The following is a 22,838-nucleotide window of genomic DNA, read 5'->3' as shown; positions in this document are numbered from 1 at the left end:
TAGCACAGGCACAATACTGCTCTGTTTTAGCCTGCAGGCAAATTAAGTGTTCGAAATCATTGTCCCAATATGAAAATCCACTCAATGAGAAGATGAAGGTGAATCATACAGTGTTGGAAACATTAAAACAAGCATAAGCCAAATGATGCTCAGCCAAGTTTCGGTTTCAAGTGACGGTTTCAGCCTAAACACAAAAATCATCCTTATCATCAGTGTAGCATATGGCAGACATGAGGAATGTAAAATACGTGTGTGTTTGATCTCTTCAGACTCTTTCCCGAAGACTAAATAAAGAGCTAGCTAATCTGTGATAGTCCATGATATGACTATCAATCTGGAAAATCAGTAGGAGGGAATACATGCGAGAGCTTACCGCAGTATAATCTTTCATTCAGTCCTAATCCTTTATTTAGACTTAGCAAAGCTGAGTGTCAGCAGATGGCAATGGCTAATGCTAAAATGCTAATGGCTAAAAATATGACCAAGGCTGGACTGGAAGTTTGGCAATGAGAAAAAAAATCTTTCACGTTGGTTAAGTTAGCAAGATAGCTAAGTCTCTAATCATCAACTGCAAAGAAACAGGTCACATAATTATATGCAAACAAGAGTATAACGCTCTCTTTAGCAAAAAACATAGCTAACTGGCAAGGTTGGTGACAGTGGGGTTATGTATGTGCACGTGAAGTTAGCTAAGGAGCTAACATGGCCATTAGCAAGCTGGCTAACTTGTCCACCATAGTCACAGAAGTAGAGATAGTAATACAGTAGCCAGACTAACTGCATATCTTGCAATCTCTCTTTCATGTGTTTATTTATAGCCAGTGGGGAAGAAATGTTAAAAGGTTTGTGCTAAAACACTGGTTAAATTAGCATTTCATCAGTTTTGGAGGTTAGTGCTATGAAGGGCCACCCCTTCAGAGGTCAACACAGCCAAAATAGTAGCACTATTGGCAGAGGACAGACATTTGTGTGTCAAAGTTCACCAAAGTTAAACTTGATGTAAAATACTGAACACAAAATATATTCGCCCTGGAAATCGTCAATGAGACATGGCATCTTCCTGCGAATTCCAATGAAATAAATGTAATATTGCTTAGCAAACGCTAGTATGACAGGGCCTTAAATCTCCTAATTCAGGACACCCGACCTCTGACTGGGAAAAATGCACCATCAGCTGGAATTCCTGCTTGGAAAGTTGGGAAGGTGTCCCAACTCTGAGTTCAGCATTAGAGGTCATATCAACATGGCTGTTCACATGCCAACAGGAATACAGAACCTCTTCTCTACTTTTAAATGACAATATAGTAGTGCTTGCATTGGGTGTACAGACACAATAGCTGGTTAAATCTAACACTGACTGTAAAGTTTGCTGTTTGAGAGGCAAATACATTCTGAACATTAAAGTTATCATTCATATCACCAACATTAGCTGGCTAGCTTGTTGCTAACAATGCTCATTTGCCAGCCAGAGCAAACTGGGTAAACTAGCTGGCTAACTTGAGAATGGTCGTTAGCTACTATTTGGGTTGTTCTGCTGTTTGCAGGAGTAATTTTGTCAAAGATACACCAACATGCATGTATTTTACTACTATTTTTTTCCCAATAATCTTAAGGCAACCCCTTATGTGGCCCTCCAGGACTAAAATCTTACATCCCTGGAATTTCTATCAAATAATAGTACAGATTAAATAGCCTAGCAAGCAGATCACAACCGTAAGGCCACAATAGGAACATGAAATGGCCAGCATGGTCAATTCCCATGCACAGGGCCTGCTGGTGCTCCACACTGTTTATGTTATTGTCGCCTCCTCTCTGAGATTATTAGCCTATCTGTCTTCTCTCTCCCTCTCTCTCTCTCCGCGGTTAATGGTCAAAGCCTCTGCGGTCCCCCTCAGTGCACCTGTCCTGCGCCGCTGCCATTAGGGGCCTATAGATTGCAGCATTGCGGGAGCACAAAGGCGGACAGTGTCCAGGTCCTGGGCCGTGTGGTGGCTCTCTGGCCCAGCAGGAGGGAATTCCTGCCCTGGCCTTTCACTCCGTTCTGCTCCAGCACGCACCGCCATCTGGCAAAGAGCACCGGCCCCAGCCACGGCTTTCACCAAGCAAATGAAGAGCTGTTAAAAAACGGTACCGGAACAGCTGATCGAAAGACACCGGCGGAAAGCGAGGGGCCACCAGAATGAGTGCTTTTGTGTTTTTTTCTCTTGAGAACGTTCCGCAAGGGTGAGCCGGAACTTCACATACCGACCTGTGAAGCAGCTGGGACAGAGAGTCGGGCTATGAGATAAAAAATGATTCTTACATTATAAGAATATACGTAGATATGTAGAGAAAGAACATATAGAAATGGAAAATGGAAACGTGCAGTAATATATATATCGCTACTGTCATTTTTGATGTTTTTCAGTTTTTGACATAATTTGAAAATGCCCTTTACATTGTGTGTAAATTTCATGATGAAGGGACTAAAAGAAACGGCCCAAAATTACTTGGAAAAAAGTCTGGTTCCATTGATCCCATTCCATTAAAAGTAAAGTAGGTTTTTTCCTTCTCCTGTAAAGTTATCATTTTGGAGATGCAAGGTTTTCTTCCGACAACAGCGATAAATATATATGTATATATATATATATATATGTGTGTGTGTGTGTGTGTGTGTGTGTGTGTGTGTGTATACATATATATAAAAACTGAAAGGGGGGAGTGGTCTACGGTGAGACTTTAGCCTTTGGTATACAGTCATGTTTTTCATTAGAGAGGAAAATTTTATTAACTAATAACTGTTCATGAGCAACAGCACATAAACGTAGATGATAAGTGACATCAGTTACCACATGCCTTATTAGACTAAGCACAGTTTATATACAAACTAATGATGTAGTAGGTCAGCTAATCCTACCGCATGTGGATTTTTCACTAAAGACTACCATAGTGCAGCAGGACACCACTGGTGATGAGGTACAGGTTTGTGTAGTCTATTCAAAATCACTGAAACCAACAGTATTTTTTATTAAAATGTTTTGAAATTCCTGTCCACAAAAGCTCAGGTTCAGTCCTGCTCACTGTTGCCTGTTTAGTTCTAATCGCGTTAAGAGCAGACCAAATAAAGGTACTCTACAATCAAAAACAACCCTGTTATGGGTAAACAAATACTTTTCAGTCCTGCACCAGATAAAATTACATGCCGTGCATAATAAAATTATAATAAAACTAAATCTGCACGAGATCACAGAGACAGAATCTACCTGCAGCAGCACGGCATGCATAGAGAACAAATGGATCAATATAGCTGAGGGTTTACTGTTTAAGAAACAATGCAGAATATACTACCACAAAAACACTGGTATCTAATAATAATGATAATAATAATAATAATAATAATAATAATAATAATAATTATGAAAATAATCGTACACATTGTCATTACAGTTTTGAAAGCACATACAGTACTGTACAAAAGTCAGAGAACACTTCACATATTAGATTCCCAGTCAACATGGCTACTAAGTACAAGTTATTCATTTTTTAACAAAAAAAAGGAAAAATGCTAAAACATTTATTTAACCGAAAATGACAGAAGCTTCATCAACTAAACATAATATAAATTTTTCAGTGTTTACTGTGTCCACTTTTTACCTTCATTACAGCCTCCATTCTTTTCATTAGACTCACTTTCAGCTTCTCAAAGAAATCTGCAGACACACCTCCAAAGTTCAGTCTTAGAAGTTGGTTGATCATTTTCTGAAGTAATCAAACACATTCAGTGATGTTGAGGTCTGGACTCTGGGGTGGTCAGTCCATTGTTCAGCTTCTTTGTTTGATGTGTCTCTCTCCTTTTCTCAGTGAGGTTCTTCTTGACAGCTTCACATTCTGTCAGACCCACAGCGCTGAGTTGTCTTCTCACAGTGGAAGGATGGACAGAAACACCTGTGGATGTTTTCAGATCTGAAGCAGCTTGATTTTCTCCTCCCTCTCAAAGATGAAAGCTTTAAGTGCTGTTTATCTGATGGGGATAGTGTTGGTGTCTACCGGGTTTTGCAGGTGGTTGTTAGGAGTCTTGCTTACTCTGTAGCTTTTAATGATTTTTTGAACTCCAGTTTTCAAAACTTCTGTTTTTTTCCCCTTCCTTACTTTTATACCAAGGGTGTCCAAAATTTGAAGCTGACTCATTGATCTCTAAAATGATCTCTGACTCTTGCCTTGTTATTAAGACCACATTCTGGATTACGATGTCTCTGTGGAGAGTGGCGAAGCTTTGAAAGTAAGGACCACAGGTTTGCTAGCATTTGCTCATTTGGTGCTTATGCTGCAAATGAGACGACTGTTACTGCTATGAAAAACGGATCATAATAGGCTTTGGGAAAATCAATTCCTGAGATTTCAAGCTTTCTAATGGTATATTGCAGCACCGTATTGCTGGACGATTAGATGCATGAAGATGCATAAAGGAAACAGAAGTGACTGTTTCAGTAGAAGTGTGCTGGTACCAGTACAGTAATCTAGAAAGTGTTATTAGCAAAGCATAACCATATGAAGTTGAGTATATATTACTCAACTGAGTATTTTAAAAGCTACTTAACATAGTTGCATGGAACCACTTGACATAGCGAGTAAATCCAAAATGTCATTTTTGGGTAATACATAATCACTCCAGTTAATTAATTCCATCTTAGAAGCTACATTTTTAAGTGCAAAATTTCATTTTCATCTGTCTATCTATCCATCTATCCATCTATCTAACACTGTTGTCGGAACAAAACCTTGTATCTCCAAAATGATAACTTTACATGACAAGGAAAAAAAACTACTTTAATTTAATGTAAGTCAATGGAACCAGACTTTTTTCCAAGGTTTTTGGTGTCATTTCTTTTGGTCCATTCATCATAAAATTTACATACAATGTAAAGGGTAACAGGTATTCTCAGATTATGTCAAAAACTGAAAAATGTTAAAAATGGAGATAAGAGGTTTTCTTCCGACAACAGTGATACATATATAGTTTGGCTTCCAGTTCTTGCACTGAATAGTAGTGTCTGCTAACTAGATGATGATCATTGCACATTTTCCCTGAACTGGCATTAATGACCTTCAAGCTAATCACTGCACTTTTCCTGCTGTGATAAAACAGCCCACGACTCTCAAATCTGCGCTCAGCCTGCTTTGCATATTCCCTTTCCATGGCAGCAGCCCTGTGGATCAGGCTGATCGGATCTTTCCTGTTCCGCACAGATAGAGCCGCAGACGGGGAGTTTCCCTGCCCATGCAATACCTGTATCTGTATGTTTTAGCGCAGCTGAGGACACATCTCTCCGGCAGGGCTGTATGGGCCTCCAACAATAGCTGCATTGTGCCGCGCTGTCTGCAGGAACACATGGGCCACAGAGAGATGCCATTGTTTTATCAAGTAACGTTACCTGTGATTCGATAAACGATAGCGCGCCGTGTTTTGGTGAAAGGAATCCACAAATATATCAGCGCCTCTTCTTAGGTCACCTCGGCTTCCCCAGGCCTGGCAGCGTACCCACCCGCGCTGGTCCTAAAGAGAAGGGGGGGAAAGCAGAGACCCCTTTCATTTAGGAGTAGCATTCCTGGGAACTACAGAGAGAGAGAAGAGATTGAGAGAAAGAAGGAGTGAGAGGAGATGAAGTTTTTTTGCACAGTGTTAAAGTGATACATGGCCTCCTAGAGAAAAGGCACTGATGCCATGCCAAGCCGTGTCATTTAAGGTGTCCCATACACAGAAGCACGTATGACGCCATTGAGATCAGAGTGGCATGGGCTGGGGGGGGCTTTCTAAAGCTGTGCCAGGACTTTGGGGGACTACCTGTGAAAGAGAGGACAGTAAAGCAGTGTTCATGTATGAAACTCGAGAGCCCTGGCCAGTAAAGGGTCATAAAATATGCCATCACCACTATGTGCGGACCTTAGAGCTGTCATTGTGAATTATATTAGCAATTGAGCACTCTACCGATTATTTTTACAATTAATTTGACAATTAATCAAGTAATCCAAGGCAAAACAACATAAAAAAATGGACTAAACATTAACAAACCATGCACAGATTTTCAAAGATTAAGCCAGGAAGCCTTTAAAAACACTAACCTAGGCAAACTACATGTTGTGTTAATGAAATAAGTGAACACATCCTCTACTAACTTAAATATGGCATTATTCATGCAAATTTAGTGCACAGTTATGCTGAATTTAACATATTGAAACTAAAAAAATACAATAGAAAGTGTGCCATAACTTTTGCACAGGCCACATTTTATGTTTTATTCTTTTATGTGTTAAATTCAGCAAATACAGTAACAGTACATTAAAATTCTAAATGGTAAGTTCAATTATGACTCTCTTAATAAAACCAGGTATTTCCAGCTACAATGTACATCAAGTCTGAAGTGTCATTTACAAGCAAAACACATTCTAAAGGCCACCGCACACCGGATACACTGCACAGCATCATTCAGCAGATAAAGTACAAAGCGCTGCTATTTTTTGTCGGTTCCCTTTTCTGATTTTTTCAGATCTGAAGCAAAAGTGGAGCTTGATTTTCTCCTCTCTCTCAAAGATGAAAGATTTCAGTGCTGTTTATCTGATGGGGGCAGTTTTGGTGGTCTATGAGGTCTTGTCTCATTTTCATGTCAGTCGCTGTGTTTCCAGTGATTTTCTGTGCAAATGGAAAATGATAAAATCTGACTTTTTTGTAATGATTCCATTTCCGCAAAAATACCGTTGCCTGTTCTGGTTTATCAATTAAAGAAAAAAAAAAATGTTGACATTTCCATCACTAATGTCATGTATACTGTCATGTATGTCACAACTTGTGTACCTTTGGCTTCCCTGACTTCCCCATAACCTGAAATATGCCACAACACTAAATTTATGCATAAATGTGTTTTTTTGTTTAAAAAGAAAAAAAAAAGGTTTCCAATGTAGTTTTTTACAACTCAGGTGCCAACAAAAAACATTCTGCTGACACTACTGAAAAAAAAATATTACTGACAATATCTGTTTCCGTAGCCTACATCGACAAACACTTTGAAGCATTCAAACATTTTTTTATGGAAACGTATCTAGTGACTCCTTTGGGAATTCAGCTTCTGATGGGAGGACGCAGCTGTAACTGGTTTAAAGGTTGGAAAATGGAAGGGTTAATATGAGTGTAAAAAGACTACAAAAGTAAAGAGTGGATAAATTAAATATGGGAAGACATAATTTATGCTGTAGGCTTTTGTGTAACGTCCTGTGAAATATTTGTGTCCTGCTGTTCTTTCTTGCCATTAAAAATTATCTGTTAATATCTAATATTTAATATTTAATATAAAACATCCCCTTGGAGTTATAAGGTTCCATGTGCGTTCGAAACAGTTCTGAGATATTGAGCTTCAAAGATTTTGAATTCCAAATAGCAAAACTGATATGTGGAATACGTCTCTTTCATACATGACGATAACAGACACCCTAAATGTATTAAAATGTACAGAATCAAAATGCTATTAAATTTGTAAATGAGTTTTTTTTGGAACAGCTCAAATGCAGATCCTAAGACTCACTTTCTGTTTGGAATTATAAGGTTCTGTCTGGCAAAACATGAAAAGAAGCAAAGATTTTAAAGGGACACAAACAGTTTATACTTGTAATTTGTTTTAAAACATAAAAACAGTGCTGTAACAGTGACTATATTTATCAAGTCAAATTTAATGCTTTCTATGACATTGACATTTACTTGTATTATTATTTTTTTATGACGTTTATTTCATGTTTTAGTACAAATCATCTTTTTCTCATTAAAAAAAAAAAAAGAGTGCTGCAGATCAAGTATAAAGATCAGTGCTAAATATTTTGTCCAGTGCAGAGGTCATTGTTAGGTAGGAACCATTAGTTTAAGGTTCCTTTAGGTCAGACAGTGACCAACTACTGTAATAAACTGCCCCAGCAGGTCAGTGTAGCAGGTCAGTCTACAGGCCGTGTGAGGTTTTGTTTAAATCTCTAATTCTATTCTAGGAGAAAGAAGAAAAAGAAAAGATGGAGGAATGAATGAAATTAATGTTTATGTTGTAATTAAGATCCCATCTTAGATCCCTTAATGTTTATTAAATGTATAATAATAAGCCTTTTTAACAAACTACAAGAGGACAAGCAGAGTTTCAGCATCATATTTTCATGTTTCATAAAGTTTTAGAAACTTGCCCACAGTCACTGAGCAGAGCGGCAACATGACAAAGAAACAGAACCTGATTAGTTCTGGTGTGTATTTGAAGTGCTGAGCGGCTCGCAGCGCCTTATAGAACTAAGTAAGAGTTTGATTTTGGAGATAGGAGATAGAACCAGAAACCACGGATTTCCCAGCTTCAGCTTACTGAGCAGATTTTATTAGAAAGTCTTCAAACTCTAGAAAACGGGACGCAAACGCACGAACAGAACACAGTCACTAACGCTCGGAAAAACAATAAACAAGGACATTATGATATTCATTTATTCACACGTATACATTTTCGAACTAGGCAAACAGCAGTTTATGTACATTCAGTAGTTGTGGCGAATGGTGCGGAAGACTTGAGATTACTTAAGAGAGGATCTGAAGCTGAATCCAGCTTAAGCGCTTTCTGGAAAAGAAAAAAGAAAAAACACACACAAGCTCTCTGGAGCTCAGAAATAAAATACATTTTGGTAAAAAGCATTCACATGTACTTCCAGACACTCTCACAAACGCACTGTAAACATAAACGCAGACAAAATGCTGTAGAATTCAAAAAGAACCCAAACTCGCTGTTAAAAAAAACCTGAATGCACGCGTCAATACACGATTCCATATAGAGATTCTTCAGACTGTTTTCCTGCTGTACTGAATCACTACTGCTTCAGCGACAGCAGTGGCAGTGAAAGGCAGCTAGTGTTATTTCAAACTGGTGGGCAAAACCGAGCGAACGCAATGCTCAACATTCAACAAAATAAGTGGTCGTTAATATTACAAGGCTGAAAATCAACCCGGTCGCGCACTCGTGCACACTCATCCGTCCATCCTTCACCCACGTGAGGAAAAAAAGGCAAAATTCTGTTTTTAAAACACAGTTAAAGACGAAAAGCTACAGAACATTAGCTCGATAAGATTATTGTGGCGCCGAGAAAACTAAAGCTAGCCAACTTGAATTATAATTTAAAAAGAAGTGACACAAACAAAAACAAAAAATGTGCACCTTTTTGAGCAGTTACTAAACCCTTCCACCCATGTGAAGGCACAACTTAATGCTGTGGGCCTTAAGCAGTAAGTGTTCACGTTCTGCACTCCAAAAGCTAAATCTAAGGGGGAAATGGTCACTGGTCACTATCTGCTGATTCCATTTGTAGATTCTTCACCCTGGCTCCAACCAGATATTTAAAAGAAGCAACAAGACCATTCGACAAAATCCTAAACACTTTGATACAAGAGTTCATAGCTTAAATAATTCTAGAAAAATATTTGCTGTACATATGACACAATTATATACATAGTGTAGTCCTTGTTGGTTTATGTATGTTTATACATGCTTACTTATGAAGAAAAATCAAAAAGGTGAGGACTTGAAAAAGGGACTTCTCCTGGCAAACCCTTCGCAAACACTAGCACCACTCACTACTCGCCATACAGATCTGGAAAAGCAAAACATGGCAAATTATGAGAACTCTTGATTTAACAGCAAAATGCAATGAGATTTATGGAAAAAAATATACAGTAGAGTGCAAACGTCAGCAAAGACAAGTGTTTAAAACTATATATCTGGGCAGTAAGTGTGTTTCTGCCTATAAAAGCCTTGTTTAGGATTAACAGAATGAGCCAGGAACCAGAAGGCTGTGGGTTCAAATCCCAGCACTGACTGGCTATTCCTGGTTATGGCCTTGGACAAGGCACTTAAACTGCCCTCCCCCCACTGCCCCAGGCCCCAGACGGGACATAGTTACATGCCAAAATGATAAACTTCCCTTGTAGGACCCAAAAAGCATAGCATTAACATTTATTAACATTAAATTACAATGTCAGTGGTGATTTACCATTAAGTCTTATTAGTCTCAGATTAAGCCAAGTGTGGGTCCAGGAAACTGGCCCAATATAACATTAGAAAATACACAAATAAACATAAATAGAATAAAACGTAAGATTGTTTTGTTTTTAAAAAGTTATTTTTGCTGCTGATTTAACATAATGAAGGATTGAATAGATAAACTAGATATCTGAACTGTAAATACTGGACTTCCTCAAGAAGATCTTTGGGATAAAACATATAAAATCAATGTACTGTTTATAAACAATTTATTTGTATTGATTCTAATGTTAGTTTTTTTTTAAACAAATAAATGCTTACTGCCCAGATAAAACACTTTCCATCTATTTTCTAAGACATTTAAACAGTACTGTATATATTCAGGCTGTCAAAATGTTACTAATTTGTATTAGTTCTGCTTAAACTTGGTATCACTTAAACTGCTGCTGAGCGCTCTTCCAAAATACTATTAAATGATCAACAACAATAAATCAATGCCTCACTGCTCGTTTTCTTGGGGAAAATGTCCACTACTTAACGCAACTATTGTCTCATGGTGTTTACAACCTTCTGAACCTCAACTGCAGAGACAGAAAAAAAAGATCTCAATCTTTCCTTTTATAAAAGAGAAACAACCAGTCACCAGTTTTTAATAATGGAACACTTCAAAAGGATCGGAAAAGCACAATTAATCCAAATGAAAGATTTCAGCAATTTTTCTTTTTTTTTTACCTTTCGAAGATCAATAATTAAGAGGTCAATATCCATAACAAGGACTTGAATTAATGAACAACCTCCAATTCTCCCAAAGTCAAAAGCAATTATTATTTATAGAAATACATGCCTACATGGTTGTATAAAACAATCTGCAGCCAGAGTTTGAGAACAGAAAGGAGAACGAGAGTTTGCATAGTCTTTTCTAGAGAAAAACAGTTCCTGCGCTTCTGCCCAGAGGTTTTAAGGCCTCTGTCAGACATTGTCAAACTTGTGTTTTAAGTAGTCCTTCATGACTCTGGCAATCGGCAGATCCTCCAGAAACTTTAAGCTTTGAAGTCCTATGCACTGACGAATCTTTATCCGGCACAAATCCTGCAAAGTCCTGGGTTGCCCTGAAAAACAAAAGAAAAGATTTAGCAAAGTGAACTACTACTTACAGTGAAACCAATTCAAACCATTTCTATTTTAAGTAATCCTTTTGCAATCATTACCCACCACTAAAGTTATTAAATACATATGGTACATGCTTCATATGGTACACACAGTTCTTTTAAATTGGCTTAATCAGAGAGGTGCTAAGTGGTTAAAAGTGAAGCTCGCTGTTTTGTACAAAAATGTGTGTGAACACTATCCATCTCCTTCTGAGGAAGAAGAAAAAAAAATCAAAAAGGGAAGATACTTTAGATGCCTGTTTCTCACACGCAACGCTTCAAGGCTCTAAAGCCACAATCTTTGTTCCCTCATGTAAAATTCTTACCCAAATATTTTGGACAATTATTCTGCAATCATTAGTCACATTTCAATAAAATGTATATCTATTTCTACATCTATATTGAACCTATCTAAAAAGGATTCTATTTCGCACCAAAAAGGTTCTTCTACTGTTACAAGCTTGTTCAATATAGAAATCATATACAGCACATTCTCCATGAATCTGAAGAGCCCTTTCATGATGCAAAGAACCTTTTAAATTATACAAAGGGTTCCTTGATTGTTCATGGCTCTCTATACAGACCTATTTTCTTTACTAAAGAACCCTTGAAGAACCATCATTTTTAAGTGTATACATGGACCATTAAAACTGCAGTTATATGGTAAAAAACTATATAAAAACAAAAACAGTATTCGGATCCCAGAAATTTACAAGGTCTTTTGTTGGTTTAACTGAACTGCTTGTGTCCTTTTTTACTGTATGACTTGTATATCATCTTGTTTGCATGTCTGGTGTTGTGATTTTGTTCTTTAGCGCTTTGTGTATTATCAGTGCATGTTACAAAATATGTACTACTACTACTGCTACTACTATTTTTATTATTATCAGATATGTATATGAAATCGGATACGGGCACAAGCCCACAATTCCCATACTACTCCCTAAAAGAAAGTACAAAAATATATGAATGGATGTGAACACTACTCATCCTCTCTTAGGCAAAAAAAAAGCACAAGGGAAGACACTTGAGATGTCAAGGTGAAAAGATGCCTCTTTAGCCTCGGGTTCGTGCCCAAAAAGCTTCAAGACTCCAAGGCCACTGGCTTTGTGCCCTCCTTTATCTGCCGTCTTAAAGATGTTAAGGAAGTTGGAAACGAGTTCCAGGAATCCGCTGAGCGCAGTTTATCAGTTCTAATGGCCGAGCTCGTCCTGCCCCCGCACAATGTGGCACAGGCACAAACGAAGCCAGCTGGGAAAACCACTACAAAGGCCTGGCTGGGGCCATCTGCAGACCCTGTCTACTGTCACCCCCTGTGCCTTATAAAGGAGGGGAAAAATAAACCCAAAAATCCAGTGTGTCAGTCATGATCTTTGAGACTTTACACGGCTTGGAGATGTTTAAGCGCTGAAATGCTTTTTATAATCGATAACTGGACTGAAATGTGATCGTGCTGATGCTTTGGGTTGAATGGGGGAAACAGACTCTATAGACAGGCTGCTTTGATATGGTGATATCAAAGTTGAACTGGAGCGCAGGAATGTGGCCATTGTTGTCTACTAGATCATTAGTGCTTCAGGTAACACGGCTCGCTTTTCTCAGACGCTGGATTGTTCGCGGAGGGAAAGAAGCTGATTATAGCTGTGCGCTCGGGAGGTGACGGCGCAGGCTAAGACTGCTGTGCCTCTGCTCAACTTACACAGCCATACAACTGCTACTGCACAGGTGCGTTCACTCGCAAGCTCTTTTTTGTCAGGAGAGTGAAATACATTTCCATAGCAGGGATCAGCTTGTTTGCAATGGTCAAAGGTATCTGTTTAGAGATGTTTAAAGGGCCCATATCATGAAAACACAAATTGTTCTCACTTTTTTTTTTTTTGAGTTTGAAGTTTCACAACATGCGCAAAAAAAATAAATAAATACACAAGAAAAATGTAGGATATAAGCCCTTTAAATATTAGACGGTAAAGCAAGAAATTCACTGTACCAAAATGAAGCGTTGTAAGGAATAATGATTTCCATGTTTGTTGTGGAAACTAGTTAACTAGTTATAGTGGATTATGGTATAGCAGATTGTACAAGTATGTGAACAAGTAATAACACCACACCTGTGCAAAAAGGCCACACACTATCCTTACCTTCATAATGACATTAGCGCTGCAGAGAATGATAATTTCTATTAATTAGGCATATGGGAATTTTGATGCCAATATTTTCCTATCTATACATTTGCCAATGCTGATACATAAACTATTATGAAATGTAGAAATTGGAGCTACCTAGATTAGCACTACAGATAAATATAAGTTCTGGAGTACAATTAATACATCATCAAATATCAGTCAAATCTGCTGTTTCCTCTCACAGCTTTCAATCCAATCTGTGTAGCACAGATTCCTCTTATGGTTCAACAAAGCAACAAATGCCATATCGCCCCCTATACTTTCTGTAGAGAACTGCAAGCTATGAGAACAGCTGACATGAACATTATAGAGCGGAACAGTACGGAGGTAACAGTATAACATACAGCACTGTTTTGAATTGTATCACAGTGAATTATATCCCATCAGGACTAGCTTGTGGCTAGTGTGTTAGCTTGTGGTTAACATATTAGCTTGTGGCAAGAGCATTAGACTGGGACAGAAAGCACAATTATTGTTATGTACTTCTATAATGTTTTAAAATGTTTAAGCCTCTAATTAACTAAAAATGTAAACACTGACATATTAAAGGGCACATATTCTACATTTTTGCTGTATCTTAATTTTTCAGCTGTTTGGACTGCTGTTCTGAGTCCAAACAGGAGTAAAATACAATGTTACAGAGCATTAGACTGGTTTTGTTTGTAGATAAACAACATGTTAAGCTTTTTTCTAATGATCAGTGCAGCTCACTGCAGCCCTAAAGAGCAAAAAAGCAAAAAGAGCCAACAAAGTGAACCTACGTGTGACCTCCTGCAGGAAGTCCAAACAGGGCCGGCTGATACCGGACATGCTGACGGAGACGGCCACAGGTGTCTGGCCCTCATAGTTGCGCGTGTTGGTGTCGGCGCCATATGTGTAGAGCATCTGAGCGCACAGCACATCGTCCCGGAGAGCCGAGAGGTGCAGCGGCGTCTGACCATCCTCCAGCCGGCCCAGGTTGGTGTCGGCACCTCGCTGCAGGAACATGCGACAGTATGAGTGGTTGCCCTTGATGACGGCGTAGCGCAGCAGGAAGCCGTTCTGGATGTCGATGTTGGCGTTGTGGTCCAGCAGGATGCGCACGCAGCTAGAGCGCTCGCGGATGATGGCCAGCTGCAGTGGCGTTGTGCCCTTATCGCTCAGTGGGTCCACCTCGGCCTTGAACTCCAGGAGCAGGCGCACAAATGAGTCACGGCCGTAGTGAGCTGCTACATGCAGCGGCGTCCAGCCATCGTTGCTCTTGGCGTTGATGATGTCACCACGGTGCTCAGACTCCAGCATGAGGCGTGCGATGCGGGCGCGGCCGTGCATGGCGGCATAGTGCAGGGCCGTGAAACCGCCAATGAAATCCTTCACCGTGGGGTCGGCTGCGTTACACACAGTCAAACAAACAAACACACAAAGTTATTATTGAGGTCAAGATGGAAACACAAACTTCAGCCCAACTTTTTGGTGGGCTGCCATGTCAACCTGTAGATACGTATTTTAACTGTATCTCTGAGTTGTTAGAAATGCAGCGTTCAACATTAGCAATTACTTGATTGCCCAGACCAAGTAAAAAAAAAGCTGGTGCCTTTTGACCCATCCACACTGGAGATTTTTTATACAGTTCGTCAAAACTGCTGTTTATAGAAAGCAGTTTTAGTGTTGTAAAAAACGTATTATCATCTCGTGTTAAGCGATATAGGCTGCTCACTTATCAGAAGCAGTGGACAAGTGTACACAATGAAATCAATACTTCTAATTAACAGTACAGAAGACAGAAGTCTCTCAAATAGTAGTAAAAATGTCTACACTATACTTTTGGAAACATTAAGATGACTTGTGAAGATGACTTTTTTTTGCACCAACTTCTATTTTATGACTAAATTAGTAGTTCCAAAGACATGTATGTATGTGTGCTTATTTATACTTAAATGTTTTTTAAAACCTAATATTTTCAGAAGGAAGAGCAATTGGGCAATTTGGGGAAAAGGTCTGGCATACACCAAAAACCCTTACGTATTTAGAGTGGGAAAGATGGGATGACCTTTAATCAATGCACATTGTCCTGTCATTGTGGGCAGTAAGCAAATTCTTACTCAAGTGGCTCATCAAATACAGTTGTACGGCTGTATGGAAAAAAGGCTGCATGTTGTTTCACGTCTGTGTAACCTAGTAACCTAGTTTCATAGTGCCATCTAGCTTCTTACAGGAATTCCTGCACCATTACTTAAGACAGTACACCGTGATTCTGATTTATGCTGAAAGAACAGTAACAGCCTTGATAACTAAGGCATACAGCTAAAGGAACGGTCAGCTGGTTAATGTCGTGTTCAAAAAATACAAGCACAATCATACTGTAAAGGACTTTTGAGAGTTATTTTGATAGCGTTCACTCCAGAGGCCAGTTTTTCAAAAAACCAAAGCAATGTATCGACATGTATCAGACACACAGCCTTGGATAAGTTTGTGTAATTCATTTCTGAGTACACACAAAAATGCAGGTTCATGCTAAAAAAAATACATATATTTTAACTAATTTAGCTGTAAAATTAGCCAATTAGATTAGCTGACAGGTTTATATGGTGGCATAACTGTTAAAAGTACGTCCGCAAACTACATTTAATTGAGTAAGTTCACAAAAAAGGCATTAAGCACAGCATAAAGAAAACCAAACCAACTGCAAAATGACACCAGAGGAGATGCAGCAAGCCACAAAATGTTTCGTCCGTAGCATTATTCTCCTTCTTCCATTACTTGTGGGTTATCCGTGAAATAGGACTGAGCCACCAAAGTAATTATAAGTGAGCACTTGCTCCGACATGCCTTTTTTTTGAAATGCTGCTTATCTTTTGAAGTACTCTCAGTCTGCAGGTCCATTTGCAAGCTGTGTTTCATTTTTGTGGCTCTGATTTGTTTCCATGCCTCATTTTGTGCTCGTGGTTTCCCTGTGTGATTTGCATTCTCTCACATCTCCTTTTGTGCTCTGCGATTTGCTTGCATGATTTGATTTGTCTAACAGCACTTATGAGTCACATATGAGGGCATTTCCGCGGTCTTAGTTTCTGTTCATTATCAATACTGCATACCACCATACCACACTGTTCTGACATAAACGCACTGCTTAGGGTGAATGAAAGCACAGGACAGTCATTCAGCACCATGCAAATGTGGTCACAGGAACAGAACTCAACTGGTCGTCATCTGTTACTGAGCATTTTCAATCAAAGCTTGTTTATTTTTGAACAAAAATCCAAGCGACCAACTGTCAGTCTTTCATCAGTAAGAGTTACTCTTTCTGCTGAAGCCACTTGCAGAGATGCTGCTGATCCTGTTTAAATACAGAAACTCATTTATGCTGTCACATACTTTTCAAACGTTTGTTTTCTGGCAACAGTTTATTTCCTTCTTCTACACTTAAAAAGATGGTTCTTCAAGGGTTCTTTAGTAAAGAAAGTGGTTCTATATAGAATCACAAACACTCAAAGAACCCTTTGCATGATAAAGGGGCTTCTCTACATTATGAAAGGGTTATTCAGATTAAAGGAGAATGTGCTGTAGATGCTAAATGAACCTGTGGCATGCGCCCGCCCCCCGGGCCCCGACGACGACGGCCGCGAGAGCCGGCAGGAAGGCGGGGCCCGAACACCCAGCGGCGACAAACCTCGGCCAGGGCGGCAGGGAGAGAGCCGCGAGTGGGGAGGGGGTGGAGCGCATGCCACAGAACCCAAAAGGGTTCTGCAATTGCTAATATGTCAAGTTTGTATGAATAGAAGAACCCTTTTGGTTGCTATGTAGAACCCTTTTCAAAAAGGTTCCATATAGAACCACCTACAGCACATTCTTCATCTGAAAAGGATTCTATATAGCACCCAAAAGGGTTCTTCTATTGATACAAGCTTGACGTATTAGTAATAGCAGAACCCTTTTGGGTGCTATGTAGAACCCTTTTCAAAAAGGTTCTGTATAGAACCATCTATAGCACATTCTTCATCCATTCTCCATGATGCAAAAACCCCTTTATAATGCCAAGGGTTCTTTGAGTGTTCATGGATCTATATAGAATCATTGTCTTTAATAAAGAACCATTGAAGAACTCCCTTTTTTGAGTGTACCTGTACCGTGCGCCTGCTTTTTTCACTGTAATTTTACATGTTTAAACTAATATGAATGAATTTGAAGCTGGTGTGATCATAACACATTTGAGTTTGCACAACTACATTTGAAAAAGGGTCCTGGTCATTTCTCTTTCAAAAACTAAATTACTGTGGTTGTCGTTGTTATTATAATTATTATTATTGTTATTATTATTATTATTATTATTATCATTAATCGTAAAATGCATTCCGACTCCTGGTGACCATAAAGCTAGCATTTCTCCAGAATATCCTGTCTTCTGTTTCACTTTTCAGGCTTCTGAATGGTTTGTACAGCTATAATATTTATAATTAATCAATCACTTATTACTAAATTAATTGACTAATTAAACCATGTCTTCTGTTGTTTCTCTTATTTCACCAATTACTCTACCACCATTATTTAAAGGCTACATTCCATAACCACATACTATATTTTACCATAATGCACATTAGATACAAATACAGATACAGAAACCTTGAGTATCGGTCAATACTGATCTGTTATGTACATTTTAAAATGAGCTGTTTTTAATTGAAACACTTCACTTCAAATGAACATACTAAAGAAGGCCATCATTCTCAAAGTACTCCCTCATTCTGTTAATCCCACAGGAAGAAAAACACAGCAAACATCACATCACAGTGTGAGTGAGTGCTGTTTCAGGATTGATTTGCTACAAGATTGGCTCATATTCATTCTGGTCTTCCTCCAACATCTGATGCAGCATTTTCTGCATCTGCTTATGAACATGCACTATACCAATGTACTACTAATGATGGTGAACTACTCTGACATTCTGTTTAATAGGGCAGTATGCAGTTTTTGTAAAAACAGTCCTTATAGTTAAGTTTGTCCACTTAGCAGCAAACTTAGCAATGACCTGGGCAATGAATTTTAGCCATGCTAGACTAGGCTGCTATATCTTTGATTAGGAAGAGACTTATAAACCTAAAATTTATAAAAATGCTAACGTTTTAAAAACATATTTGAAAAAATATTTAAAACTGCCACTAAAATCTCACAAAAGAGCATAAATAGTTTACCCACTTACGCCTTCACAAACAAGGCAAATGGCTCATTTTATTGATAGGTGGGCCATAATAGTGCTTGAAAATAGCAATTGAAAATGATTAAGACACAGTTTGGCCATGAAGCTGTAAAACTGCATTTTAAGTGAATTTGCTGCAGTGTTTTGGTTGCTAAATAATTTTGGTGTTTTTGCCTGAGAAGTTAAGTGTCCATCTCTATAACAGTCCCATCCTCCTTTTATAGTGTATCTGGAGGAAAAACAATTTTCTCTTTCATGATGCAATGAAACAACAGATGCCGTACTACCCCCTATGCTTCCTGCCATGTATTGAAAACTGTCAGCATGGCCATGTGTATCATGTGAGCATTATAGGTTAATGGTTCTGTGAAGTAAACAAAGCATCGACCTTTTTCACAAATCGTCAAATAATCAATTTTGTTGACTTACTGCACGTGCACTACTGCAACTAAACACATACTATGACATGTGACCTGGCAAGTCACACTCGTGCGAATGTAGCTAAACTGCTGCCTACAAGCACGACCCCTCTGCCCTCACAAAAAAGGCTAAGCCTCATACCTCCATGCTCGAGAAAGACGCGGACGCAGCGCTCCTTGCCCTTGGCGGCAGAGAAGTGGAGCAGGGTCCAGCCGTTGGCGTCTCTGATCTTGGGCGAGTAGCCCTGCTCCAGCATCTTGCGCACGGTGTAGACATCGCCGGCTGCCACCGCTGCCTGGATCTGTAGCTCCTCCTGTAGCTCCGGGTTCCTTCTGCAGTGATGGTTCAGCATCCTGTCACATCTCGCAGTGATGGATTCAGCCTCTCCTGGGTCCCTGTCCTCAGAGAGAAGACAAGAAACTCTGAATACCTATTTTTTCAACTCTTTTAAATGCAAGTTTATTATTCAGTTATTGATCTTAAGATGTGGTATTCAGTAGCTACTAAAAATGACTTGTTAACTACCATGAAACTAATATGCAAATTATTTGATTGACAGTGAGGAACATTAAGGCCTGGTCTAGGGTCAGGTCATAAAGTGTGGTGTGTATGTGTGCATTTGATGAAACATGTTTTCACACTTAAACAAACATGTATTATACTTCAACAAACTGAAGTATGGACCTCCATATAGGCCTACGGAGTTTAAGGAGATAATAAATGTCACTCATGACGACAAAAACCTGGTATTTACACATAAGCTTTCATTATTAGCCAAATCTGCACTTTAGGAAAAGCAATCCAGTAAAAAGAGAAGACCTGGGGTCGTATTACAGAAAATTTGTATCTTTTTGTCTTAAGTTAAGATCTGACAGGTCAAGATAAGATTTTTCGCAAATTCGTATTACAGAAGCAAATCTGATCTTAATTTAGGAATCTTGTCTTATCCTGCAGCATCTTATTTCAAGTAAGGAAATCTGAACTTTCCCGATCAAAGTCAACAATCAACTGTTGTGTCTGTTACCTAGCAACCAACCCTACGCGCACAGATGAAACACAAACACGTAATCCAGTTAGTTAGCCAGAGAGCTAACGTTAGCTCCCGTTACTGGTGTAAAGAAGGTCAAATAAAACCAAAGCGCGATAAACTGAGAGTGAAGAATATCGTGTCAGTGCTTTGTGCTGTTTATCAGAGCGTTGCTGCTCCCCAGTTTCAGTTTCATGCATATGATATGCATGAAAAGTCATTTAATGCATATGTTTATGTATTTATGTTGGAAAACATGTCTGGTACAAATAACATAACTATACTGAATTAATTGTGTCTGCATCATATTAGTAGACATTTTATTGGCTGTTACAACTAAGTTGTAACATTTACACTCATCACTTTCATCTGAATTATAAAGAAATGGTATGTGATTCATTACAAAGGGAGTTTGATTAGTCCTGTTTAACTGAAGTGTAGCACAGTCTGTGAAACACTGAATAAAAAATTGTATTCTCTGTATTCATAGTTTCTCATAGTATTTTTTTTAATGTGTCAACACTGTTTTTTGCAGAAACACAACTTGAAGTTTCCAGATTACTCTCTCACTGGTGGTCAGAGCCACCCAAGATGACCATATTCAGATGCATTCAGTGTAGGGTTGGGCGATTTAGCAAAATTGTGACATCACAATAATACATTTGTGTATTCATGATATACATTTTTTTACTGACATCGGATACGTTGGAACAAACAAAGTAGCACCACCTTTAAAAACTATGAATCCAATGACTTGTGTTCAATATTTTGCTTAATATGCGACACTGAATCCAGTTAATCAGGGCTAATTATGCAATCTTTTTGATCAAACATGCAGTTGCTCAGTGTTTTTAAGCACTGATGAAATCCTTAATATACCACTTATGATATATTGTGATTTAATTTATCATGATAATGATACATATTGTCATACTTCCCAGCTCTAGTTCAGTTAATCTGCAAATCCCAGATCAAGGCATAAAGGTATTACCCTTTTTTTTAATGTCTAGAAGTCCTGAAAGACCCTTTTTGTTTCGAGGCCATTCTTCAGTCCAGTCCAACCAGCATCAAATCCAGATAGAGGAACCTATGAAGAAGCACCACCACCATAAGAACAATAACAAACATGAATTCAAGAAACACAAAAATAACAAAGCTCTTCACTGCATCCAAAATTGATGGTGACGGAAATAATGAGAGTTTATTTAGGAACACTGGTGCTTTGAGCTAAAGGGGAATACCACAGATTTTTCTAAATTTTGCATAATTTGGTTGTTACAATGTAAACAATGTCAGAGTGCTTTGGTGTAAAAATGGCTTATTGTAGAAAAACTTAGACTTACAGATTTCTTTACAGTTGTGGTGATAGGAACCAGGGGTCGCCATGACCACAACACAAATATAGCCTCACAATTCCCTATATAGGGATCTCCACTGTGAATCGATTTAAATAAATTGATTAACAAGACAATTAGAACAAAACTTTATCAACAAACTATCATAAAACAATGTCTCAGGGATCAGGCAGTGTATTCATAACCATTTGATGTAATAACTTTCTGTGAGGGAGCTTTTAGAGGTGGACGTCTGGTTCCTATCACCACCACTGTGAACAATTCTGCCTCAGCAAGATTCTCTAGAACAGAGCATTTCACACCAAACCACTCTGAATAATTTCGTTTACATTTTAGCCATTTAATTATGTAGAAAATCTGAATAAATAGTGGAGTTCTCCTTTAATGCCTGCTGCTGTCAGAAAATAAAACAGTCCAGTCAGATGTGTGTTATTGTTGTCATTCGACTAGCCTGCTATAGTTAGGTTAGCTAGGTTATGTTAGTTAGCTTTTACAGTCAGTACTGTGAACTGGCCGTCGCTGGATGATATTAAAGCAAAGTAACTCACCTATTTAGGTTCTACAATTGTCATAATGACTCTCTATGTTACATTTAATATCACAAATAGTGTGATATTCGCTGACCGTCTGAACTCGACGAGACTCGCACTGGCAGAACAAACAATGAACTGTTAGCTGCTGTTAGCGAAGCTGAGTCTGAAAAGCTGCCAAATTCTGCAAACTGTAGCTTCGTTTTTAACTTTCTCCGTTCTGACTAATTTAGTTTTGAATAAAATATCTGAGACAGGGTCTCGTTTAATAAGAACCTCGGTTCGCTGGGAGTATAAAGGAAGAAAGGCTAACGCTAACTTACCCCAGTGCTAATGGTTTTAGCCTTTAGCAGCAGTTCTATATTAGCAGCCCTACGAGGCTAGCAGGTTAGCTAGCTTTTAGCCCCAAGCTGAGAACTGTTCCCACAGCAGCCGCAGAAACTCTTCAAACTCCAGACTGCGCGTTGACTAAACTGTGTTTGGTAGGCTGTGGAAGCAACAGCTAATATAAAACACTCAAACACTCGCAATTAGACCCTAAAAAGCTAGCTAAGTAACATAGCCATCCACTTCGAGACTTCGGCTGTGGCGCCCGTAACCAATCACAGAGCAGGAGAGAAAAATTTGAGCTGTCAAATCAGCGGCTGCGCACTAATAAGCGCACTTGTGCCCTAACTAGAGCGCTTGGCTTAAAGGGGAATTCCACCGACTGTTCAAAGTTTTTGCATAATTCAGTTCTTGATATGTAAACAAAGCAAATCAGGATGGTTTGTTCTGAATTACACAGTTATAGAAAAGCTAACCGAGTCAGAAGTGTTCACAGTGGTGGTGATAGGAACCAGACATTCACCTCTAAAAGTTCCCTCACATAAAGTTATAACATGAAATGGTTATGAATGCGCTACCAGATCCCCTGGAAAACCAGCACAGAGACCCTCCCTGATACTGTGTGTCACTCAAAAATAAGTCACAGTACAGAAGAAAGC

The 22,838-nt window shown here is 38.8% G+C and overlaps 1 protein-coding gene across 2 annotated transcripts; it reads right to left on the bottom strand.

Annotated features, from left to right (window-relative positions):
• Nucleotides 1–9,384: 9,384 nt before the first annotated feature.
• Nucleotides 9,385–22,460, bottom strand: asb7 (ankyrin repeat and SOCS box containing 7). 2 transcript variants are annotated; one of them, XM_036587260.1, is made up of 5 exons: nt 22,176–22,460; nt 20,959–21,054; nt 19,082–19,340; nt 14,112–14,717; nt 9,385–11,128 (listed from the first exon to the last, which is right to left on the bottom strand). In XM_036587260.1, exons 3-5 carry the CDS (start codon nt 19,290–19,292, stop codon nt 10,989–10,991), a joined length of 957 nt encoding a protein of 318 aa, XP_036443153.1. In that variant the 5' UTR covers nt 19,293–19,340; nt 20,959–21,054; nt 22,176–22,460; the 3' UTR covers nt 9,385–10,988. The 2 variants fall into 2 exon arrangements, with proteins under 2 accessions (XP_036443153.1, XP_036443152.1); XM_036587259.1 differs by having other exon boundaries at nt 19,082–19,335.
• Between the last annotated feature and the right edge of the window lie 378 nt (nt 22,461–22,838).

This window comes from Colossoma macropomum, unplaced genomic scaffold, assembly GCF_904425465.1.
Source record: "Colossoma macropomum unplaced genomic scaffold, Colossoma_macropomum, whole genome shotgun sequence".
Lineage (NCBI taxonomy): Eukaryota > Metazoa > Chordata > Actinopteri > Characiformes > Serrasalmidae > Colossoma > Colossoma macropomum.
The sequence above is the reverse complement of the archived record's forward strand: the minus strand, read 5'-3'. Positions and strand labels throughout refer to the sequence as shown.